This window comes from Chelonoidis abingdonii, chromosome 2 (genome assembly GCF_003597395.2).
Source record: "Chelonoidis abingdonii isolate Lonesome George chromosome 2, CheloAbing_2.0, whole genome shotgun sequence".
Lineage (NCBI taxonomy): Eukaryota > Metazoa > Chordata > Testudines > Testudinidae > Chelonoidis > Chelonoidis abingdonii.
Window position 1 is genome coordinate 173299816 of NC_133770.1, and position 26999 is coordinate 173326814.

Below are 26999 nucleotides of genomic sequence, written 5' to 3' on the forward strand. Positions count from 1 at the left end.
CGATTTTGGCAAACAAGCCAGAAGATTGCTTTTACATTAAAATACAAATCCTTGTTTCAACCTCTTTCATAGAAATTTCCAATAAAATGTTGACAAATTAAAAATTAATTATTGCTACATTCTTAAATCAGAATTTTGTCTATATGTGCTACTTCTTTTAGTGTTAGTCCTCAGCATATGCAGTGTGCTTCGATTAATTTAAACTGGTTTTATAAATGCCATGTGGCAGTTTTCAGAGTCTAGCTTGAGTTGTGTGTTGCTAAGAGCAAGTCAGGCTCAGGGCAGCAAGTTTAATATCCCTCCCTAGCACGCATAAATCTTAAAGATGGCCCTGATTTAAAATGTGTGTTAAAATATTCAAAATTATAACATGCCAACAAGGATTATACTGGAGGATCTAGCTTTCTCTTGCGCAGGGAATAGTCTTACCTTGTATCCCTGCATGGTTCATCTGCAGGACAAAGACAAGAGCTCACCAGCCCTGATCTTGTGCACCTGCCTGCAGTTGGCGCACCCTTCAGCTTATACAGAAGTCACTCACTAAAACAGTGGCTGGCTGTTTCAGAGAGGAACTTTGAGAACTGATAAGCTCCTGGCTGTGGAGTCTTGATTATGGGCAGTAGATCAAAGTGATTCTTGGAGTGGACGGATTTTCACTGTGATTTTTTACTAAAAAGCATAGTTATTCAGAATCTCCACCAACTTTTGCCCCTGTAGTAACAAACTCATAGCCCTTTAAAGTCTGGGGAGAACCTCAGAACAGTTTGTACAGTCGTGGGGATGATGCAGCTTGGGCTTCCATGGGTGGCTTTATGACTGTTGCAAGCTCCTGCTGAATCAGCTGAACATTCAGCACGGTCTCTGACCAAATGTCTGGAGCAGCTCACTAGTACAAGAGGCAGTTTGGCGCAATGGGCTAAGCACAGGAAAAAAGTAAGGGACACCTATATTCCAGTCCCAATCTTCAGTCTGATGGCCTTGGTCCCTTTATGCTCGGGAATGGCGCACTCTCTCATCTCTAGTATAGCAAGCCACCACTCTTCTTATTTAAATCCCCTTTAAAAACACACCTCTTCAGTGATGCTTAAAATAATTGAGTCAATCATATTCACTGTCTTTATCTTCAGTATTTACCCATAAACCAGCAGCAACCTTCTTTAATCATTTAAAATGTAATCATTTCTGAGGTTCATCACTTATTCATACATATACAATGCCTACTGTATTCATCCTTCTGCATTATATGTCCTTTTATTAAAGTATTTGTGTATGTGAGCTACATGTGCATTGGATTTGTCCTTCCTTTTGTCTACAGATTATATATATTCATGCACATCATATTTTCTAGGTAGAATGGACACATGCTTTACCACATATTCCAGATTATAGTCTTTTTATATTAACAGCAATGTTAGTCACGAAAAGAAATCCAATATCCTTAGATCTTTACAAGCTGAGATCATTCTGAAATTTAAAAAATGGAGTCATTTTTCACCTGATTATTCCTATCGAAGTCAGTTGGACTACACAAATGAATAATACAAGCAAGATTTTTTCCCAAAGGTACAAAATCAGAGGTCAGGTTGAAGCCCTTTTTGAAAATGTGATCTTATACGTATAAGAATCACTTCACCCAGTACTAAATCAGAGACATCTCTAAGGTTAAGTGTGGCAGATATTTTACAATGCAGAGCAACATTATACCGCTATCTAGTCCAGATAGTGTAGAAAAATATCATCTCATAAGCATTCGAAACTGCAGGTGGATTTAAGTAGACAGACTAATTAACCAATCTAGTAGATAGGACACCAAACCTAATATCTTTACTCTTGCAAAAAGTGGCAAGGATTCTTTAGAGAGCACAAACAGACAGGATCTCAGTTTTACATCTTATCGGAATGATGCCAAAAAGGAATTCCTCATTATATCTTATGGTATTGTAAAGCCAGTTGCGATTGAGTCACTTGCTTTCTTTATTGGAAATAGATTGTACTTAATAGAATGGCCAGCTAATTGTTTTCACTGGATATGTGCAACGTGAACCTGCGGTGTGAGGCAGAACATGAGAAAGATTTTGTTTTGTTTTTTCTTGTGTTTTCATACCAGGGATTTGAAAGGCAATATAAAGGTAGGCATACTTGCATACAGTTGTGAGGAGTAGTGCATGGTTAGCAGTTTTATCTCAGTCTTTAATAAGGTATTAATCAGCATGTGCAGAAGCAGAAACCGTTTCTGAATAAATACTGCATCTCTGCACTAAAGATGGCCATTTTGTTGATTTAATGTGATAACTCATTCAGGGTAGACGGATTACAGCATGGTATGTATCACAATGAGCCATACACTAGAATCACTTAGGGGTATGACCCATTAGATGAAGTGATAATCCTAAAGAATGGTATTTAAGCATATTTATACTGTTGAGCTGATTTACCAAGTCACTGAACTATATTGTTATCATGGGAAAGGGAACCTCTTGAGCAGTCAACACACAGATCAACTGCATGCTTGCATTTCAGCCTTAACCATAAAGTGCAGCAATTACAAATAACAAACTTCTATTCACCAGTTCACGTGGGGAAAGTTTTATTTTTTCTTTTTGTTTGGAAAGGCCAGTAAAATCTCAGTTTTTCTTCATTATCATTACTAATCATGGTAAAGAGTGTGCAAGCTGGTTGTTTTTTGTCTGTCCTCACAAATGTTAACCACATTTGGCAAGGATAATTCATTCTTTATGCAAACCTGATAGGTTCTCAGGTAAACCAATATAATAAAAACAACTCTCAACAAATATGGATTCAGCATAACCAAAGCGGAAAACTAACAGATGTCTGAGGAAAGACTAAAACTAAATCTGCTATTAATGAAAGGGAGTGAAGACTAGTAGAATCATGGGGTTTCAATATGATGAGAGTCTCTAACTTAATGTCTATACAGTCTCAAATAAATCCCCCTTTCCCTTCATTTTTTACATCTTCTTTTGCTAGGATTCCATCTGGGTCAAATTAGAAGTCCATTCTATTTCCACTTGGAAAGCACCGTCCTTCCAATTTCTTGATATAATCCTTTTTGCCACCATTAATCTTAGCTAATCTGTATCCAAGTCTCTTTTGTCAAAATTTCTTTCACTTCTGAACTACCATTTCCTAAGTGTGCTGAGAGGGAAAGAGAGCACTTACTTTGATGCATCAGTTATTGACAACTTTCAAAGGCAGGATACCATACTTAACAGATCAGTGACCTTGTCTGGTAGGAGAACTCCTATGTTCCTTAAAGGTACAATGCCTGTGAGTAGAAAAAAAATTTTAAAGGCAAAATTATAAGGAAGAAAAAATTAGTGAACAAAGCATAAATATAGCAGCTTTAAAAGAAGCATTTTTTTTTGCCGCAGTGGATATGCAGATGGGCTCGCAAGGAAGATACACTGGAGAGGACTATAGTGAGTGAGAATGTATTTCATAGAATCGTAGGACGGGAGGGGATCGCAATAAGTCTTCTAGTCCAGTTCCCAGTTTTGCTTTTCTTTAAGTCTTCCTGTATTTTCTTGGCCAAGTTGTTTTTGTAGAAATTGTAAGATATCCATAACCCTCCATATTTGTGCTGTTCTGGTCAGGCACCTTAGTTCTTCTGACAGTGCCGCACTTCTAGTTACTTTTCAGATGTTCTGTCGGGGGAAAACATTAAAGATGTGGGATTTAGGCCTGGCCAGTACTTGGGGTTACCCTCGAGTGAGCCAATGGTAGCCAACAACTGAGGTAACTGCACTGAGCAAGTCCCAAGCATAGATAAAGAAAGCCATGCTTTGTACTGATTGAATTCATTCCCCTTTCAAGTCCACATTGGGGTTTGCACTGATATATATTAACCAATTGCTAGCCATCAGTGGCTGAATTCCTAGTATATACAAGACATTAGAAGGCTATGAAGTGTCTCAAGTCTGTCATGAGCATAATAATAATTATTTACATGTAGATAGTATATGTCATCCTGACAGACTATTAACAAAAAACAGATATATTCAAATGCAGCCATCTTTCAGATGGAAGGCAGCAACTGACTAGGTCACACCAAACTGCACAACAGTTTTCACCAAGAATACTGTAGCAAACTCCTATTCTGAGCACACAGATCCTAGGGTTCTGAAGTCTCTTCTGAAAGACCCACATAAAATAAACTGCATGAATTCAGTTTTCTCAAAAGTGATGGAGGCCCAAGTCAGCCTCAATATTATTTATTACTATAAATAGCAAAGAGTGGTGTGCCTTAAAGAAATCTAGATGGATGAACTTGAAAATATGTCAGCTATAGGAATATTGCATATTGTGGGTGGTTTGTGAAGGTGGGAATGAAGTCCCAACACCAAATTATGAAGGACAATAAGAATGGACAATGGCATCTTCTTCTTGAAGTGTATTATTGGTATATGTCACATTCAGGGAGGCCAATTAGATAGTACCACACACACTTCCTGTGGAGATGGTAACAATTGGGTCTGAGGAACAAAATCTAGAGGTTGATGTGAAAATTGTCTGAGACTGTTTTTTTCAAGGTTTAGGAATGTTACTTTTGCTGTATTAGAACAGTTCTGGGACAAATGAGGTCAGTATGTCTTTATTCCTTGTTGCTTTATTCTTTTAGCCTGAAAGATTGCTGTGAAGGCCATGCGCTCATATTTTTTATTCCCAGAGACACTTTGAAGCTTGGAGATAAGAACCAGGTAGATAGCGCTGTAGCACCTCAGATAGTTATACATACTGTAAGACTCTATTTCTTGCACTGGTTTGATTACATAGCAGCCTGAAGTTGGCTCAAAAGGTTCTTCATCTTGTTGGTTAATAGTATTTCTTCATGCTTGGTATTGGAGTTGAGGCAATCAGCAAGGTCAGGGCCAAATAATATAGCTGTCAGTGTTGGCCTGCAATATAAATGTCAGATCCAAGAAAGTTTCAATTAGGATGAGGATTTCCAAATCCTGCAATACTGATAGCCACACAGGCAGCTACCCTGTAGCTTGGTGGCCATACCTGTCCTACTTTATAAGTGGACATGTTTTAATAAAAGAAATTAACACATGCACATCACTGTATATTTAATAAATATATCTTGCTAGATGGCTAGAAAATGCTTGTTGTTTGGAACAAAAATTTGCTGGTGATCATCTTTGTCTTCACACTGCAGCTGTTCGGAGATGGTGGCATTGGGTCAATTTTTAGAATATTACGTTTATCCTTGGATTGGATAATATTCTAATATTGGGATTAGGACCATACTATGTATTTTATAAAACCCACTTTTTGGGATTAACTTATGTTTTTCAAATCCATACGTTCTCACTTTCACCTGGAGTTTTGAGTTTGTGTCATATGCGCACCAAAATGCCACTGGGAATATCAAGCTAACTGGCAACACTTAATGGTTTTGTAATGAAACCAAAAAGTTTTCTTTCCTCCAACAGATCCCGTCCCCCCTTCTTTCTGATCTCCTCTGAACACCTGCAACCCAATCTTCTCATATTTTTGCTGGCAGCCAGGCAGCCTGCTCTCCATATCTATTGTTTGCAGATAAGCTGACAGGTTTAGCCTTCAATCTCTGTGGCGCTTTCTGGGGAACAGGCTACCTGCTCACCGCTCCATTCAGCAGCAGTGGAACAAGAAAGACTCCATCTCTCACTGTTGGGTGGAGCTTTACCACATTCTGGACCTGAAGCACCCACAATACAATTTTTGATAAATAGGGGGAATGCTTCAGTTACCTTAGTTACCATGCAGTGTAGGCTGGGACATCTCAAATTCAAGGCACTATCCATTTGTGGAACTGGAGCTGTTTTAAAATACATTGCTGCTGAATGAGGGAGCAGGCACGTCACCTGCTCAAAACCCAGCAGATGTTTGTGGATGTAGAAAACAGGTTATAACTGATCTCACAGCAAATGAAGGAGCTGGACATCTGACTGAGCCCCAAATACGTTAAGGGGGAAAGGAAGCAGGGACATCACAGGCTGCTAGGTTTCTCCCTACACAGAAGAGTGCAGCACACACAGGGTCCTGGGTCAGCTGAAGGAAGAGAGTGGGGGTCATGCTGAGGGGAGAAGGGATGCTTGAGTGGGTTCTCATCAAAATTTACACAGACCTCTAGTCTAGTGTTATAAAGCTCTAGATCAGGTTCACATTCACAAAACATCTCTTGGTGGTGGTTTGCCAATCTGGGCAAGAGGTTTGTGGGAACCCATCATGAAACCTGGATTTACCTAATTTTCAAATTTATTCTGAAGTTTTGCACTGCCTTAATTATAGGGGCATTGTTTTATTTATATTTATGGGGTTTTCAAATATACTCAGCATTGGCCTAACTCTGCTCCCATTGGTGTTGACTTTAGAGGAAGCACTTCAGCCAGCACTGAGCAGTTTTGAAAAGGCCATCTTTATTTATTATAGCATGTCATTGTCAATTACCTCTCATTTAGTGAAAACTTTGGAGTAGATCCTCAGCTGGTGTAAGTCATTGGCATACTTCCATTTGGAAATGTTTACCTTGTGATTGTTTGTAAATTTCCTTCTTGGTATGTTTATGGTCCTGTAAGCATTCTACTGGGATTTATATGATAAGACTCCCTCTGTCATTCTGCAGGAGTTCTTCATTCTGCAGGCATTCCATAGTTTTGAAGGACTTCAAATCTTGAGTAAAATGAGTTCCCTGATGTGTCCCAAGAGAGATGGTTGACTGGTATGTGGATGTAACTTTGTGACACTGCTCCGTATTCTGAGTTAATGCTTACACACCATATGGTGCATTGTCAAGTTTCATTGTATTTATCCAGATCTTAACAAAAAGAAAAAAAGGGGGAAGGGGGAGAAAAGGAAAAGCACATTTTCAGAGCCAGTCTATTTCCCAAACTAACAAATGTCTGGGGAATTTGTTTTTTTCTTGTAAACTTGCACAATATGTAGCAATAATCCCCAACAGTAGCATTATGCTAGAACAAGGATCAGCGCAAACAACTCTGAAAACACCCCACCTTCCTTTTGGTAATGATGAGCATGGGGTGCAGCCATTTATTCCCTTGTCCAGTAGGAGCTAGTACATAAGTATTACAAGACAGCATTATGAACAACTAAGGGGACAGTACGACTGGAAAGTAAGCTGGGAAAGAATAAAAAAGTAATCCATTTACTGGAGACAAGTAGTCACCCCTCACCCTGTGTTTTAAATATCACAAGAAATTCAAGGAACAAAATAAACAGCTCACTTAGAGCACATTTTTCACTAAAGTTTAATTTCTTCCTACTGTGTTCATTACCAAGCTGTTTGGTTTCTTTAGGCAGGATGGTGGGTGGCGGGGAACCTTTAAAAAGAATCATTACACATGGAAATCAATTTCCACTAATGTAGTCTTAATACAGGATAAGTGCTACTGAAAACCATTTCTGCATGTATATGTAAAAAAATCAAGTGTGTGTGTGTGTGTGTGTGTGTGTGTGTGTGTCTATTTATTCCTAGAGAGAGAGAGAGAGAGAGAGATTATAAATGTATCCCTCTTCCCTCACCTTTTCTGTGTCGCTTGTCTTTTAAGGCCTCCATTCTGCAAACAAATTACCTTGGGTCAGCCCCTGTGCCCACTGAAGTCAGGAGGGCTCTGTACAGGTGCAGGGGTCAACCCACTCAGATCCAGCTAAAAGATTTTATGCATATGAGTAATCCCATGGTCTTCAATGAGCTCACCCTCAGTGCATTCATTGACCTTACTCACATGCATAAAGTTAAGTGTGTAAATCTTTCCAGGATTTGGGCTTTAGCTAATGAGGTCTTGGTGCGCTGAATCTTCATATGTTCATGTTTGTAAAGTGCCTAACACAATGCACCTAGCCCTGACTGAGTACTCTGGGTGTCAATGTCATTCTATAATAAAAACCATATTTTTATTCTTTCTTTAGAAGTACCATTGTCTGCGGAAATAACATAAGAAGTGGTTCATGTATCAGACCAGTGACAAGTTTGTTCCTACAGATATTTCTCTCCCTTTTAATCTTAGCCTGAAACAGATATTGAATAAGCAGTAGTTTAACTAAAGCATAAATGTAAATTTTAAAAAGATGGGAGTTTTACATCAGCTCCTACATAGAACACACATTAATTTTCAGTTGTAGAATGTGAGTTAAGAGTTATTTCAAACATGATAGAGAATGCATAATTGTGTCCCTTTATATGGAATGGCTAAAGAGTTGTAGACCACAGGTTCCACAAGGTTCAAAAAGGGCTTCACGGGTCCTAATGATGCCAAAAGCCATATTTGTAACAGTTTGATAAAAATAATAAAAAAGACTTTCCCACAATGTGTCTGAGGCAGAAGTAGGAGAAGGAGGTAGCCTAGATAATTGAACTGGCGATCAGATAGCCATCACAAAAAGACAAGCAAAAAAGGAGTTCATGTCGAGCACTTTGGGTCAGAGATCTAAGCTATTCTGATGTGACCAAGGTGTTACCATGGGGGTGTTAGATGTGAATAACAAACTGGGTTCTTAGACACACTTTTAAATTCCATCATTTATTTCTAAATTGAAAAATAAAATACTCTCTGAGGTAGGGTTACCACCTTTGAAATGCAAAACAAAAACTTCCCTCCCACCCCCAAAAGGGCAAGCCCACCACAAACCCAACCCCCAGTTACATGGCAACTCCACAAACCTTCCGCCCTTCAACAGCCACTTATGGTATCTAGATAACATATACAGATAAGATAGATAACATTGCACTTCTCTTCACTCTCCAGTGACTCAGACCCTCTCTCACATGCACCTGCAGTTCGCTTGCGTGTTCGTGGGCAGACAGCTACTGTATTTTCAATAGTTTTGATCTGTTATCGCCTAAACTGCGGAAGTGGGAACACTGCAGCATCTTTAGCTGGACACAGAAACTTTTAACATTAGATATCCCAGTGTAGTGTGACGATAATGCCAGATTAAATTATTTTTCTGGCACCTGGAAAATCCATTTAAAAAAAAACAACAAAAAAACACCAAGTCAATCGAATACCAGCCAGTGGTAATCTTCCTCTGAGCCAAATCCTGCTCATGCAAACAGTCTCACTGGCTTTAATGAGGCTCTTAACATGAGTAAAGAAAGCAGGATTTTACCCTTTATTCGGTTTTTAAACTTTTTAAGTAGCAAAATCCTAACTAGTCCAGTGTCATTTTCTGTTACATACTCCATGTGGAAAGCAGAATAGCTATCATTTCCATCTTTTCAGATGTTTAAGCCTCTTGAAAATTCTTACATGAGTCCGTAAAACAATTTGCATTAAGGGAAGGGAATATTAAGGACCTTACTACATGAGTAATTTCACTGATTTTACTCAAGCTACTCACATAGTAAGGTACTACTTAGTGTGAGACTGGATGGCATTTGATCCTAAAGTTGTGTTGTCAGTCACTGACATATCAGACATTTTAAAAAAAACAACCTTAGGTACATGTGCGCTAGATTTCATAATGTTCTGTAGTCCTCCCTGTAACCTGACAAACATTATAGAAGTGCCTCTCACAGCATCAGAGTTAAGGAATTGGTTTTGCACTTAAAGCAGGGATTCAATCACTTTGCTATATATGAAGAATATAGTATATCCTCCCCAAAATTACACTTGCTCTTTGGGCACAAATAATTCTTTTGAAAATTTACAAGTAAATCCAATAATTTGTTTGAGTCAAAATTACTTTAGGTGATAAATTTCTTAAAAGATAATATTTTTAAAGTCCATGTTTTTGTCCCAAATGATCTTAGTAATGGAATAGTACAAACTTTGCATATAGTTAAACTCATTAAAATCTAGTGTGTAGGCTACGTTGAAATTTGTTTTATTTAAGGATTAGTGATCATCACTTATCATTTTTCTTCATAGCTTAAATTTTCTCCTTCACTAGAGGCTGACAGGTAATTTATCTTCTACAGAGAATTCTAAGAACTATCCTTTTTAAAAAATGCCTGCCATTGCCCATTGTTCTCAATAGGATTGGAGCTACAGCTGCCCTTCATAAAGGTGCCATGTTTCAAAATGGCTACTGCCTCCCATTGTTCCCAGGAAGAGTGAAGTCAAACTACCCTCAGCTAAGGTGGTGATGACAGCATAGAGAGCCACTGGTTCAGTGGAAGATGCCTTGAGGAAAAAGAATAGGGAAAAAAAACCTGTGTCTTTAAAAATCAGTTTAATTTAATCTGGAACTACAAACATGTATGTACTAATCATAATTATAGGTTTATTCTCCAGCATGACTACAGGGCAGAGCCAACATCATTTGGGTACCTTACCCTGCATTTCTGTACCCTAACATGTTTAGATTTCTTTTAAGTAACTCATAATTATCCCCAAAATGAAGCATTGAAACTAGAAGAAATTCAAACATCCCTATAATGTTGTTACTTGTGCAGTACCCTGCCTCACTCACTATGCATCTTCACCAAATTCACTAAGAGCTTGATCCAAACTCAAGTTAATTCAATGGAAAGGCTGCCCTATATTTAGCACGATGTAAATAGTTAGCTGTGTGATTGTTAATTAATTATTTAAAAATACAAAAAAATGAAAAACAAAACATTCCAATATGCTGCACAGGCAGTAAATACAATTTCCAAAGACATATCATCATATCATTCATAATATAAAACTAGGAGACTCAAAAGCACCTCTTCTCAGTGGTGCATGTTTTGTTGCCAAATTTCAACATTCTAATAGAGCCATCTTGTTGCTAGCACTGGTATTAAAAAAAAGAGAAATAGTAAGAAAGTTGTTAGCCAAATATATTCTTTCTTACGGTTACGTTTAACCTTAACCTGATTTGATCACAAGTAGATGCATGATCACAATGAGACAGAGTCAATGGAGTGCCATATACCCTAATGGCGTTACATAATAGCTGAACTGTTCTTGCTTATATTAAATAATAATTAATAATATTCATGCAGACACTAAGAATGGAAAATTTTAGCCAAATTTGCAAAGTTTGGGAAAGTTGCAAGCTATTGAAAAGTCTGGGGTTAGAATGGGAAAGTGTACACAACTGAATGCTCTAGTCTGCCCACAGTGGGAAGACAAAACATTTAGAAACGCATTCCACTTAGTCAAGACATTAATTTACATATATTCTGCCTAATGGCAAAATTTCTGATGATGGTATTACTAATTATGAAAGGGATTTTGACTGTATCATAAATGTTCTCTGTGATATGGCTGTTGGGAACCATAGAAAATGCATGTTCTGCGGACATGCACATTTTCAAAAGGAGTTTCTAATGGAAATTGAAGGCAAAGCCCAACGATGTTCGAATGAAAAGCAGTATTAGTACAGAAAGCATGGCGGCATGAATTTCACTGCTTCCCCCTTTCATTTTCCTGTTGCTTTCTGCTGGTACACATATAGGCAGATATAGGGGAAGGATTACTGATCAGATTCCCTGCACTAATCCCCCATAGCTACTTCAGCTTCAGCCATATGAGGTTATGTAACTGGTACTACTTTGACTGACTGCAAACAACCCTTGCCAGGTGTACTTAGTGCTAGGAGGAAACTGGCAGTGTTGGATTTGGATGGTTTGATGTTTTCTGAGATCACCTACAAACAAAATTCTAATTATAATGGGAATCTGTTCAGTATGTCAGGGCAATAATGTATGATTTGTTTTCTTTATAGCTATGAACATACCTGATTTGTGCTGATGTGCAGTAAATGGGATCACAGGCAAGTAAAATTCCAAGCAGAAATTTTGATGACTCATACTCCAGGTTCCCTGCTCATTATAGGTGGTAGATGAGTTCTTATGAACACTGGGGCAGGGCTGTGCAATGTACACAAAATATCATTCTTAAACAACAATTTCCTTTTGTAGAGAATCTCCCACTGGATCTTAAAATCTTCAAAGGGACTTTCTCTTTCAATGGGCCTTATCAATCTCAACTCTCACAAAACCCTTAGATTGAATAGTGTTGTGCTATCTGTGCCCAGCTAAGGGTCCCAGGAGTCAGACAGATGTACCCCCATACACATAAAATAAAGTAGACTGGAGCCACCTGACTTCCCAAGCCACAGATGAGCACTGCATGTTGGGATCAGGGGTTCCCATGGGCCACAGCATCTTATTAGAAACTAGGCAACTGAAGCAACATTGTAGAATTCTCTGGGCCATAGATGTACTGCAAGCTGCACTTCAGCTGCCTCTCACATAGAGTTCTCATCTTCTCTATATCATAGTAGGCATACGCACACTATTTTGGCCCTTTAGAGGGATGGTGCCTAGAAGGGGCCTATTGTATTTGGACCCAGCACAGAAGGAGCAAGACACAGAGGGAGCTTATAGAAACACAGCTTGTCTGCTGTGCTTGCTTTATTTTTCTGACGGCAAACTGAAACGAACATGAAAGTGAGGCTTTGCACTGGGGAGTGGGAAGTGCTCAAACATTTAAAAGGACAGGACATCATATTACATTCCTCCACACTCCTTTAAAAAACTTTACAAAAGCACAGACATTGTCATTTATATGGCTATTAGACACTGTATAACCTAACTATAAATTGAGGGGTGGACTACCACAGACTCTTAAATTGCAAGGGATCATTCTGACCTGGAATAGCAGCTGACTAACTAAACAATTTATCAGTTCATGTGCACAACTGATTTTCACACTCTCTTTGGGATCATATGGTGATGTATGTGTGTATGGGTGTGGAGGGGTGGCAGTGTCCTGAACAGGAACAATCTGTGGTAAGGAATCAACTAGATCTAGTATGGAATCAACTGGATCTAATATCAAAGTTTCTCCCAACAAGTCAGTGAAATGAGGAGTTGTCATGGAAAGAGGTTCGAACAGAGGAACAGAGACCTAGTGGAACATCCCTGGACAGCAGTAATAGTTGAGGCTGCAACTGGTACATATTTCATTTCCATAAAATACCATCAGATGTTTTGTTTGAGGTAAAACTAAGTCCTTTGCATTTTACAAGTTCTCCAAGTACCCCTTTCACTCCAGAACTGTAGTTAGGAGTCCACACTAAGTTTCTGACTTAAAAAGAATGATGCTAAGTCTCACATCATCGTTCAGTTTGCATAGCTTGAGATTTGGCTACATGTGAGGCAACATCAGGACATAACAGATCCCTATAGGTACACAAAGATCATGTAAAGAAAAGCATTGTAAGTGACTCCTGGGTACTAGCATGTCGTATGTTCCTGTAAACAAGCAAGAAATTGTCTAATTTCTGCTGATGACTCAAAATAGATGTGTTAGCTCTTAAGATATGCTTAAGTGTTAGTACAAAGCATTCCACTAGTCTGTTTGTACCAGGGTGTTATGGAGCAGAGCATATGTGCTGAATTTCATTTGAAGCTGGGTACTTATGAAATTCTTTAGAACAGAAATGAGGTCCATTGTCCTTCATCAACTGTAATGATAAACCAAATTGCTAAATAAGGTGCGAAGATGTCCAATTGTCTTGGTAGCTGTAGCAGATGTTATTCTGAAAACATCTGGCCATTTCAATTGGGCATTGACTACAACCAACATCATATAACCATCTAAAGGTCTGGCAAAGGCCATGTGAATACCTGTGCAAGGAGTCTGTGGCCACAGCCAAGGATGTAGACCAGCTGGGCCAAGATCATGCTGAATTTTCTGACACATAGTCCTCCCAATATCTTTGTGGTTCCCCAGCCACCACACATGACTCCAGGCTTTGGTCTTCATATGTACAATACTTGACCTTCGTGAAGAGCTTCTAAAACTTGAGATTGAACTGATTTCAGAAAGATCACTCTCGTTCCCCATAAAATGCAACCATAATTCACAGATATTTCACGTTGTTGTGACAGGAATTGTGTAAACTGGGGATCCAACACAGTAACGTGTAGTACCTCCTCCTTCACAACAGAAAGCATATTATCCATAGCAAGTTCTAAGTGGATATCCGTGCTAGTGATGAGTAACCTATCCATTAAGATAGAACACTTCATCTGAAGTTTCGTTGGGTTGAAGGGAGCTTGGACATGGCAGGCATGACAGCCCATCAGCATTGCTGTGCTGTGCTTTATGAAATTGAATAGCATAGGAATGAGCTGAAAATAGTAATGCCCATCATTGCACATAAGCAGCACCTAATGACAGAATTCCATGTTTCCATCCAAAAACAGAAAGTAATGGGTGATGACATACAGATAGGTCTGGAACTTCCAGATTCTGAAGATAATGCTGAAAGCTTTTCACTCGATTTGTGCATAGCTGTTCTCAGGCTTAGTGAGTGTTCATAGTACAAAGGCAGTTGGTTTCTTCATACCATTAGGAAAAATGTAGGAAAGAACTGCATCCACTCCATATGATGTCATTACAACTCAATTGCAGTGGTAGCAAATCATCAAAGTGCATAAGAATTTTGACTGATTATGAATTTTGACTGATGACAGCAGTTTCTTTGCTTATTTACCATAAATGAACACTCAGACTCATCAGTCTATTTCTATTTTTACTTTGCTTATTATAGTTCAAGTAAAAGTCAGTACTGGTGCCAGATTAAGCAAAAATTTACCATGGTAGTTAAATAGTCTTCAGAATGAACATAACTTTTGAGGATGATCCTCTTGATCCTTTTGTATAACAAGGATCATGATCAAATAGCATTTAACTACATTCAGTCCCTTCAGGATCTCATCCATTGCTTTCTGGAACAGGGCAGGTACCAGTGTGATACCCTGTTGTAACAAAATAAGCCTTTTTGTGTGTTGATTGTGAGATATTTGCAAGATGCCAGATCATCTCCATTTGCAGGTGTGCACTGAGCAAATCCAATGTACTGAAACATTTTCATTCACTAAGAGTAACAAACAAATCTTCAGTATAAGCTAGTGGACGTTGGTCTGCCCAAAAAAAATGGGTTCAGAGTCACTTTGAAATCTCCACAAATTCAAACAGAGCCATCTTTCTTGATCACTGGTACAATGGGTATAGCTCACTCACTGTGTGCGAAACCAGTGACAAGACTCCAATATTCATTAAATGGTCCAAATCAACTTCCACCAGAGACTTCAGAGCATAAGGCACAACTCTGGGCTTTCAATAGTTTGGCTGGCTGTCAGACTGAACAGTGAGCTTCACTGACACATTGCTCATCTGTCCAAGCTCTTTTTCAAAAACTTTGGAGTGTATGTCCAGTGTTTTTCAAAGATTTTTAGGTGCTTTCATGACTGCCTTGATCTTCGTCCAGTTCACCTTGAGCTTCTCAAGCCAAGATCTGCCAAATAATAGTAGATACTTCCCTTCAATCACATACAAAGATAACACAACTGATTATCCATCTAATTGAACTTTCACCTGGAGTATCCCTTTTGGGACCTACTTTCCCCCAGTATAAGTCTTTAAAATTGTGGAGGTGGACAAAGTCTGGTGATAGTAGATGCAGAAATCAGTGAAACAGTAACTCCAGTATCAAGCTCCATTCTTATAGGAACTCCTTCAACCAATGTTGTGACCCAGATGCCATCTTTGACTGGTAAAACATGTAATGTTAGATCTTGGTCAATGTCAGTAGAACTCTAGTCTTTTTCCACATTATCAATTCCCAACTTCTGTCCTTTCTTAGGTTCATTCTTGGATGGATTGTTACTCTATGTTTCTGGTTGTTGAACTGTGATACAAGTCACAATGATGTGCCCAGCAATCCTTCTAAGCATGCACAGTTTGTGCCAAATGGAAATTTCTTACATTCCCGTGTTCCCCACGGTAGCTCATTCACAAGATGAACTCCTCGGTTCACACTAAATTCCAGAGAATCCTTCTCTGAGGTTTCCATTGCAACTGCTACATTAACTGCCTTATTGAATGTAAGTGATAATACAGTCAATAACTTCTTCTGAACCTGGTCACTGCATAATCCAGAAAGCAATTGGTCACACAGGTCATCACTTAATGTTTGTCCAAATGACAATGCTCTGACAACTTACTTAGAGCAGCAACGAACTGTGCTATTGACCCTCCACTTCTCTGATGTCACTGATGGAACCAATATCATTCTGCCATGGTGTAGGAGAAAATGTTCCTGCATTGCTGCAGTAATTGCAGCTTATATTGCAGTTCTGTGCACAGTAGGAGACAATAGATCATGCAGCAGTCCATACGCCTTTGGACCCATCACTGTCAATAAGGTTGAAACTCATCCATCAGAAATGGTGGTTTGCAGGTTACAAATTGCTCAAAACATTCACTCATCTTTTGCAGTTTTTGTCAAATTCACCAACATGCCCCACAAAAGTTGCCATTTCTCTGCTCTCCTGTTGGACTTTGCACCTTGTGGATGTTACTTCCCTGCCACAGAAAAACTGTTACTGCACTGTCTGTGCTTGACCTGCCTCTTCTGGATCCATGTCAACTACAAATTTTTTTCTTTGCCTGTTCTTGGTTTCTCTCTGCTTGCTATAGACCCTCAGCACAGGCTAAACTGTTTATCTGTTTGTCTACCTGCACCAGGTCAACCAAGAAGGCTGCTTGATTTCCACTCACTGCTTTGTTTTCAGATACTCCAGTCAACAACCTGTTCCTTTATTCTATTTTTAAGTGCCTATTTCCTTATTCTCTAGCTGTCTGGTTCATATTGTCTCAGCAGCAAAAGCAGCAGTCTATCACCTTGTGCCTATAGCTGAACTTTTCCCCCTTTTTACAGTATTATTTGCGTACTTTCTCTTGTTTTTCAGGCAATGGGAGCACTGGACATTCATGGGATAGAAATCTTCCATTGCCAAATATTATATTCAGACCCGGCAGAGAAGGAAATAGACACAGAGGGAACTGATAGAAACACAGCTGTCTTCTGTTCTCCCTCTATGCTTCTGGCAGCAAAACTGAAACTAACATGAAAGTGAGGCTTTGCACTGGAGTGAGGGGAAATGCTCAAATATTTAAAGGGACAGGACAATCCTAGGCCCAATTCTGACTTGAGTTACACAGGTGCAACTTCCATTGACTTTACAGTGAGTTGGATTCATTTAATTGGGGACAGAGTTTTGACCCAAGGGATTTATCATGCCAACATCAGTAATTGCCCTCCCTCTACAATTTATAAAAGCCCATCTATTCTGTAAATCATTATGGCTATAATGTATTTATACCATTGAATATTTGTTGTATTTTGTGCCTTGTTTGTTGTACCTGTTATGCTTTAGGCTCCTCAGGGCATGGACTTATTTGTTTGCCACACTTCACATAATGTACAACAACATGCACATCAGTTGCACTATATAAGGACACTTTTTCTATTATACCCCCTTAAAAGCCATGGTTATATTACAACACTTCATTCTTGTAACTTCTTCATGGTGAAAATATCACATTATATTACTTTCCACTTAAAGAATTTTCTATGCAGCTGTGCCAAATAATTTTTAATGATTTTTAATCCTTTGAAAGGTTTCAGTTAAGGGAATTTGACAGATATCTCTTGCCAGTTTTTCTTTCCTCAGGATGAAACAATTAAGTAGGCCTCTATGCCATAAATTTATAACATTAATGAAATTAAGTGTGTGTTAGTTAAGTGTCACAAGTGAAAAAACACTTACTAAGGAGTTCATTTGTTCTGAGAGGGAGGGAAAGTAGAGTTCCCCAAAAGAACAGCAGAAATAGACCCACAGGATGTGCTGTATTTTGACAGAGTAACTCAAGTGCAAAGTCACTTAATTTAACCCAGAAAAACAGTAAAAGAAAAGATTGCAACAGTCAATGGCCTGGAGTGAGGTCACCAGCTAATCTGACTTCATGACAAGAAAAGATCCTAGACTGATGAGAAAGTGTCCTCTGATGGAGGTCGCATTCCTCTGCCTAAAATGAGCCTTTTAGGCTTAAGAAGAAAAAATGTGTTAGCTCGCCTTGCTTACACATATCCCACAATAGCATGTGACAATCAGCATTCTGAAACCTTTTGTGGATTATATAATGATTAACTGACCATTCACATTCTAGAAATGTCACGTTAGCAGCAGCAATCAGCTCCTCAGAGAGAAAGCAACAGAGTGTGAAACCTGAATTCAAGCAACAGGGGTTTGAAAGAATTACAAATAATTAGAAAGAAATAATTTGCAGTTGCTAGAAATGAAATTCAAGGTTTGTAATATAGCCATCATATTTAAGGTGGTTTCTAGACAGAAAAAGAAAGTCAACTAGCACAGAGATATTAGTTATCTATCATAATTTCTATCTTTTAAATCTTTTCATGGGGCTTCTGGTCATAAATATTTCTAAAGTGCAATCTGTTAACTCAAGCTGATCAATAATATACTGGAACCCTGCAGGTACTTAAGTTAGCAAAGCAGAGAACTCTTTCTTACTAACTGTATCCCACTGGTGAGTGTGCAGTGCTACAACTAATAAATTAACAAGTCTTCCTTGTCTAGGACATGTATACCCTGGTATCAGAGTTTTATGTGGAGAATTGAATGTTTTACAACACAGTTGTCTTTTGTGAAAAAAGATGCTCCCTCTACATTGGCAAAAACATGAACTTCTTACTGTAGATTATCCTTAACTTTACAGGAGACCATCATTATTAAAGCTGTCCGCTCCAGTCAAAGTCTCTCTTGGAAGTTTCAAAGGCCTACCTTTTTCTTCCTGAAAAACCCAAACTGTGATGTTTTGACTTTAAAAACAAAACAAAACTGGTAAACAGATGTGGACTTCAGCTAGAATGAGCAATGCAAAGAACTGGCTTGGGCTTGGTGTGTCCTTATATTTTTGGGGACTGATGGACTTTACTACACTTGCACTGTCTGGGAGTGCCAGGCCACTCACCAAAAGCCAGGAAGATAACCTGTCGGACAAGCTGCTACTGCATCAGCGAATGAAGAGGAGCTGGGTATGGAACCAGTTTTTTGTTCTTGAAGAATACACTGGAACCGATCCTCTCTATGTTGGCAAGGTAAGAACCATGAAATCAGAGGGAGAGGGGAGATCAAACAGAGAGAGAGAGAGAGAGAGTGTGTGTAAGTAAATGTGGCAAAATATGGGAAGTTTCCCCAAGTACCTGTTCTTCCCTTCCTGTGGCAATGAATTCATCCACAGCTAATTTATTTCAGCTCCTGAGTGCTTTTGACTGGTGTCACCTTGAACAGGGAAGAATGTCTGTTTCGAGAAGCTATCAATGTGTTTGCGTATTTCAGAAAGATCCATTCTAACAATTATCAGTTGTAATTGGGGTAGCCTTAGAAAATCTGCAACAGACTTTCTAGGGACCACTAAAGTGTCAAGGCAAAGCAAGGTTATATTGACATATGAGGATTAGGGAAGAAAGAAAGGGCTTGTGATCATGCTTCTGTCTGTGATCAAATCTGGTGTTAAAGCTAAAATTTACACTCGAATAAGAATAATCAGTGGCTTGTGAAAAGCAAGACTTCAAATGATTTTCTGTTGACTTCTACGGTCTGAATCTCCTCTCATTTACACCGGCTTTACTACAGTGTAATTCTATTGATTTAAATGCAGCTAATGCCCGATTTATACCAGTGTGAGAGCAGGTCATTAAATTCAAAGACATGGGGCCTGATTCTCCATTAGCCTGCACCTTGTGTAGACTACTCCACCAGTACAAAGCCAGGGCAAAGCTGATGTAAAATGCTATCAAATCCAGTGGTGCAAGAGGCTACACAAAGTACAGGCTAATAGAGAATCAAGCCCATGATGTTTTCAGTCACAATTTACCTTTTGTCACACGCTATAACCCACCCTCTCTGCTCCATTTTACCACTGCTTATCGAGACTGATGTGGATGAAACAATTTTGACCCTGCTATTTTAGAAGTTTCAGCAACTAGTTTTGCTTCCAGTCTATGTTGATTGCAGTAAGTTATAATTATCGCTTGAACAATACAGTTATGGTTTCCACACCTCAGGATGATCAGATGCTGTGGTGAGGAGCACACTATAAATACAGGTAAATATGATAGATTAATAGATGGGTAAGTAGATATGTAGAAAGATTACATTAGATTACATTATGGTTTTTACCCACATCATCAGGTTTTGACATGCTGTATTAGGACCTGGGGAAAGTCAGACAAATCTGGTTCATTCTTTTCTTCTAAGTTGTGGATCTCAGCAAACAAAATTTCAAAAGTCAAAGGGCCTGCTTTTGAATTGATTTATCGCTAGTATAACTCCTTAGGGTTCTCGGTTACATGGTGTAAAATCAAAATAATTCCACTGACTTGAGTGGAGTTACTCCTGATTTGGTGTTAATGTGACTAACACCAAAGACAGTCCCGTTGACTCCAGTGAAGTTACCCCTGACTGACACTGGTGTAAATGAGCCCCCTTTGAGATTCTCACCATTTTCGCTTCATCACACAGCCTAACTTTTCTGTTCTTCGTCTCCATTTCTTTTGGAGTGAAAGGAGTAAATATTTAATTCCCCCATAAGTTTAAGAATAAGGGACAGTTTTTTTTCTCAGTCACACCAGGGTAACACTGAAGTTATTTCAAATCTGCACTGGGCACTTGGAGCAGAATCTGGGTTTAAATGCATATATAAAACTGATTAATGTGTTTTGGGCCAGGTTGTGTAATTAACCACGTGAAAACTTATATATAAAAAACTGCAGGCAAAATCCTCAGATGATCTGAGCTCTCACTCAGCACAGCTGAGAAAAGTGTGGCAAAGATGATTCTAAGCCACCTTTCTATCTGCCTTGATCCTAGGATCTGCCCTTGACACAATTCAGAACAGACACAGGGCTGCTCTAATTTATGCCGTATAGAATGGCCCTCTGTGCATCGTTCTGGTGGCCAGAGATTGCTGGAGCGCACATATTTTGTCAATGCTCCCTCCTTGATGGAAGGGGAAAGAGTGAATACCAAAAAGCCAGTTATATTGGCTTTACACTATGAAGTGTTCCCCTGTAACAGGGAAATCCCTTGCTGCTTCTTTAGAACAGCATTCTAGTCCCCTTTGTGCCACTGGAGCAGCACCAAGGAAACTCAATCTACGCTGTGGATCTTGTCAGCTATGGAAAATGTGCCTCATAGTTAACTGAGAAATATAGGGAAAGTATCTTTTGGACAAGAAAAAGGAAAAGATTCTCCAGGACTTTAGTCAGCATAATGCTTTCTTTTTTCTGTGATGCCTGAAGTTGTCATTTAGTTGTCAAAGTGTTACAGCTACATGACTCTCGTTAAAGTTAAAGACTAGGTAGAGGTGAGTGGCCAATGTGGTAAGTTAGGGAGACAAAAACTAATTTTTAGTGTCAGGCTTTTTCTAACTTCATCCAGTAACCTACAATACTCCAGTGTTTGAACTCTGGTTCCCTGGGAGTTCAGGGCTCACTTCTTTGCACATACCATTCCTCCCAACCCCTGTTTTAGAGGTTAACAGGCATTAGAGCCTGGCAGCTGAACAAATGTGCAACGGAGTGGGGAGGCCACAGGACACCTCCCACTGTGCGCTGTTATGCATCAATGCAGCACAGTTACACTCCCTCACAGAGCCCCTGCACACATTAGCTTCCCTAAAGGGATGGAAGGGGCAAGGGGAGGTAGGGCCATATCTCAGTGAGTGGAGCTGGCTGGCTGCACAAGGGAGCACATGCTGCGCTCCCTGAGGCACAGTTCCCTCCCTGAAATAACACCTGGGGTGATTTCTCACTGCCCCTTACAAAAGCCTGTGTCTATCAGACATAAATAAGCTCCCCCGCAGGTTTTACCATCCTGCCCAAAGAAGACTACTCAGACTGACATGGTTAATGCTTTCTCAGGGGCCACCTGCTTCATCTCTCCAGTAGCTCATCTTTTACTGTGCAGAGAAAAATCCAAATAAATTCCTCCCAGCTCCAAGCCTGTCACATGGCAGCATGATGCTGCAGCAGCCACAGCACTGTGACAACTTAAAACTGAATTTCCTTTCCAGCATAGTAACTGCTATACTGAACACACCTATTCATAAAACTGCAGTGTCAGAGGATTTGGTTTGTCACTGCAGTGATGTGAGCTTCCATCTCTGCAATGATGAAATGTATTAGATTTATAGTATAGGCTAAAATGATAGAACCTTTGCTTTCGAAACGCTAAACGCATTGCAGAAGAAATCTGTTTCTTCACCCTATCTCTCCAAACACACACAATTCACTTTTATGCTCCTGCTCTTCACTCTGTCTGGAAAAAATAGGATATGAGATAAGTAATGCTAACAGCAGTTTTACAACATAACAGCTGTCCTGCTTGGGACACAGTACTCTTAACACACAACTGCAGAGTAGGACACCCTCCACTATCCTAAAATTGTTATTAATTGGCCAAATTTACACCATAAAGCTTCCTATATTTTATTTGATTTACTGTTTAATGAACACTTTTTTATGAATGTACCAGACACATCTCTTTCTCTCTGCCATAGCCAGTCAAATGTGAGAGCTACACCTACCCAAGAGGTCATGCTAACACACAATACAAACACCCTAAAAGAGTAGGAAGTGGCTAAGTAGTTCTGAATCAAAATTTACAGAAGTGTCCTCCTCCTGGAAACGTCCTATTTACTAGCTTCTAAACTGATATTCTGAGTAATGGATGTGTAGAGCAAATAGTAACAACTAGTGTCTTTTTTAATTAATCACTAGATACCATTTTATAAAGATATGCTAGTTTGTAGGGTGGCATCTGTGTTAATACAGTAAATCTGCACTTAAAGTCATCCCGGTTAACCTTGTTATGTTGCTGATCAATTAGGGAACACACTCGTTTAAAGTTGTGCAATGCTCCCTTCTAATGTCATTTGGCAGCCACCTGCTTTGTCCACTGCTTGCAGGAAGAGCAGCCCGTTGGAGCTAGCCGGTGGGGGCTTGGAACCAGGGTGGACTGGCAGCCCCCCTATCCGATCCCCTCAGCTCCCTGTACTGCAGCAGCCCAGAAGGCTATCAGTTGCCAGGCAGTTCAGCTGTGCCTCCGCCTACTGCGATATGCTGCTCCTGCCCTCTGCCTTGGAGCTGCTCCTGGAGACTCCTGCTTGCTGTGGCAGGGGGGGAGAAGGGAAAGAGGGGGGCTAACGTCAGAGTGTCCCCCTCCCCCTGCTCCTGCATCCTGCTTACCCCATCTTCCGTAGAGCGGGGTGGGGGACACAACAGGGCTCAGCTCAGGATGGAGGGTGCTTGCTGGCAGCAGCTGTGGTCTCAGCAAGCTGATCTAATTAACAAGGAAGTGTACTTAAGAGTAGGGTAGCAGTGTACTTAAGAGTAAAAGGGAAATGCGCATCTCTCTCACACACACACACAGTGTGTGTCTCTGTCTGCGATGCTGTCTCCCGTCCCTCCATGCTTGTTGCACTGTTAAGTGTGAGGGTTAACCCTTGAGGACTCAGCCAATTGCTAGTTCATCATTTAGCAGTAAGGCATTCCCTGGGAAATATCCCACCCTCTGACTCCTCACCTCAACCAAGCTTCACATCACTGTGTACCAGTATTGAATTGTTTGTTTAAAACGTATACTGTGTGTGGGTATTTGTCTGGTGAAAAAAAAATTCCCTGGAACCTAACCCCCTCATTTACATTAATTCTTATTGGGAAATTGGATTCACTTAACATCATTTTGCTTAAAGTCGCACTTTTCAGGAACATAACTACAACATTAAGTGAGGAGTTACTGTACTGGTAACAGTCATCTGAATTTGACTGCTTCGTTTATGCTGAATGTAACTGGTTCTCCTGTTCTTCCCCCATTTAACTGATGCATCAGCTATGAAACGCTAGTGTTCCAGTGAAATGTCAAGACTCCAAAGAACACTGTTCGATTCCACAGTAGCCATAGCAGAGACCACCAGCAAAGTGGTTAAATGAAATATCAATTACCAAACAAGTTCACTGTCACCACCTATACCTTTAGGTTTTTCAGCATTTAATAAAAAGAGGCTCAGTTGTAACTTTTAAACCAGTGTGATTCAGGGTAAAGCCCCCAGAAGTGGATTTTTTTAAAGGGATCAGGTGGTCTGTAGGGAGAAGGACCCTAAAATATGCTTTAATGCTTTTTAAAAGAAATAGAAGTTACATGTTTTAATACACATTTTTCATATTGTGATATGGATTTGATTATAAAATAAATCTACTGCCTCAACAATGTAATTTCAGTGTCCTTTAAAGGAAATACTAATGATTGAAAGACCTCCATTTAGCTAACTTATATATTCTAAGCAGTTTTTTGGGGGCACTCCAATTGTGGCTACAGCTTTGCTGAATCAGTCTAGTTCTGATCTAAATTAATGCAAAATGTCCACTGAATTCAATAGGGGTAGGCTCAAGGTCTGCATAGGTCACACATTGTACTCTAACAGATTAGGGAGAAAAATAGCCTCCAAAAACTTATAGAATCATAGGGCCAGATCCACAGCTGAGTGCAAATTGACATACTTCAGTTGAAGCAGTGGGGCCACAGTGACTTACAATAGATGAGGGTCTGGCCCATAGGAATTAGAGACCGGTAGTATAAGGTGACTTAGTCCATCCCCCAACAAATCTGAGGTTCTTCTATACTGAAATCTGAGGTTATTTTATAATGTATATTGGTAGAATTTTATCAGTTTAATTTTAAATGTCCCTGAGATGGGTTTTCACCACTTTCCTCAGAAGAGTATTCCTTTGACTAATAAATCTCACCATCAGGACTTGGTTCCTGCTTTTCAACCTAAATTTCTTCTTTAGTAATTTCATCCTATTGCTCCTATTTATATCCATTTTATTATTCTAAACAATTCCTCTCTGCCCTTGATATTTGCTGGTGCTCAGTCCGCTAGACCAATGCTGCTCCTGTTGGTCACAGTTCAGTGATGCTCTTACGCAGCCCTCCTCATCAAAATATTTATACATGTGTAAAGTTAAGAAAGTGCTTAACTGCTTTGTGGCAGCTGGGCTATTATGCCCACCATTGTTTATTCATCCACCAGTGTTGCAAATATGTTAAAAAAAAACAACAATCAAGCTTGACAAACAAAAGCTATTCTTCATAAATCCATTCTGATTATTGTTCATGGTTCTAGTATCTTCGAAATGCGTAGGTCCTGATCTAACGTGTTTCATTGATTTCATCAGGCCATAAGGCCCCAATCCAGGAAAGCATTTAAGAATGTGCTTAAATTGAAATTAAATAATTTGTTTGATCTTAATATTTGTTCTAATAGCTCACTAGGGTTAGATGTTTAGCAGAATGGTAATTACCAGGGTGACTCTTGTACCTGGTTTTGAAGATAATTAGTACAACATTTACTTTTCTTCTGTATTTGGTTGTGTTTCCAGTTATCCACAACTTCTCGAAACTGTTTACCAGCATGCAGCAAATTCATTTGTTAATTCTATTTAAAACTCTGGGATGCATTTAAAATCCACAGGCTAGCTTGTATATACACAAATGTTCCAAACTGCTTGCCTTACCTGTTCTTTAATAATAGAAACAAGGTGCATGAGGCAATATCTTTTATTGGACCAACTTCTGCTGTGAAAGAGACAATAAAAGCTCTGTGGAGCTCTAACGCTTGTCTCTTTCACCAACAGGAGATTTTGTCCAATAAAAGCAATTACCTCATACATCTTGTCTGTCTCATATCCTGGGACCAACATAGCTACAACGCTGCAAACAACTTACATAATAGCTATTTTATATCTATCTATCCAGCTTTATTTTTTCTTGTTTGAGACAATTTTTTAAAGAAGTTCTGCCTCGCAGCAATTATTGAGTAGTCATTCACTCCATTCCACTCCTCATTCACCAGTTGACTGAGGGCTTGTCTACACGACAAGTTACTGCCCAGCAAGCCAAGCTATAGCTCACCAGCTAGCTGTGCAGTGACATCCCATGTGGACACTGATACAACATACTGAAAAATCTGGAGTGCAGCTTGGCGAACTTTCAGGGTAATGTAGAAGTGTCCACATATGGCAAGTTGGTGCACTGTAGATTCACACCCTGGCTTGCTGGGTAATAACTTGCTTTATAGACAAGCCCTTACCGTATTTTCTCTCTAGTCCAGTACTACTTTTGTCCATGGTGTATTTTATAAGAGACAGTCTCATTCCTTTTAATTCTCATTAGAAAATGTAAAGACATTATGTTTTTTGTCCTTATCTTTTCCTGAGCCTTAGCTCAGAGGTCCCCAAACTGTGGGGTGTGCCTCCCTAGGGGTCGCAGAGGAACATTCATGGGGGTGCAGCAGGGCCCAGGTCAGCCTCCAGGGGGGCAGAGAGGGAGCACAACCCAGTCTTGCTCCGGTGCCACCCCCCACCCCAGCTCCCAGTCCTACGCCTGGCTTCCCCCCAGCAGCAGCTCTGCCCTTAGCCCCAGACCCACCCATCCCTCACCCAGTCGAAAAGGGACCCTGGCAGCTCTGGTCAGCACTGCCGACTAGGCCATTAAAAGTCTCGTTGGTGGTGCTAAGTCAGGTTAGTCCCTATCTGTCCTGGCTGGCACTACACTATGCTCTGGAAGCGGCCAGAATGTCCGGCTCCTAGGCAGGGGGCCCATGGGGCTCCATGTGCTGCCTCTGCATTGAGCACTGGCCAATGGGAGCTGTGGGGATGGTGCCTGCGGGCGAGAGCAGTGCGTGGAGCCTCCTGGATCCCCCACCTAGGACCCAGACCTGCTGGCTGCTTCCGGGGCATGTGTAGTGCAGTGTCAGGACCGGCAGGCAGCCTGCCTTACTCTGCTGCACCACTGACCATGAGCTGCCTGAGTTAAGATTGCACCCCAACCCCAAGCCCCAACTCCCTGTTCCAGCCCTGAGCACCCCCCCCAAACTCAGAGCACCCTCCTGCACCCCAAACCCCTCATCCCTGGCCCCAGCCCATAGCCCTCACCCGCTCCTGCACCTCAGTTCCTTGGCTCAACCCACAGCCCCCTCCTGTATTCCGAATCCCTTGGCCTCACCCCACCCAGCCTGGAGCCCCCTCCTGAACCCCAAACCTCTCATCCCTTGGCCTCAGCCTGGAGCCCCCTCCTGCACCCCTGCCCCAGCCAAGTGAAA

General features: G+C 40.3%; 1 protein-coding gene across 1 annotated transcript in view; it reads left to right on the top strand.

The window, feature by feature from the left end:
• CDH20 (cadherin 20) overlaps positions 1-26999 on the top strand; it is a 174580-nt gene that overhangs the window by 97230 nt on the left and 50351 nt on the right. Inside the window, exon 2 of the mRNA XM_032772234.2 lies at positions 18552-18933. Coding sequence (XP_032628125.1) covers positions 18685-18933 — 249 coding nt within the window. The 5' untranslated portion in view covers positions 18552-18684. The remainder of the gene's footprint in view (positions 1-18551; positions 18934-26999) is intronic.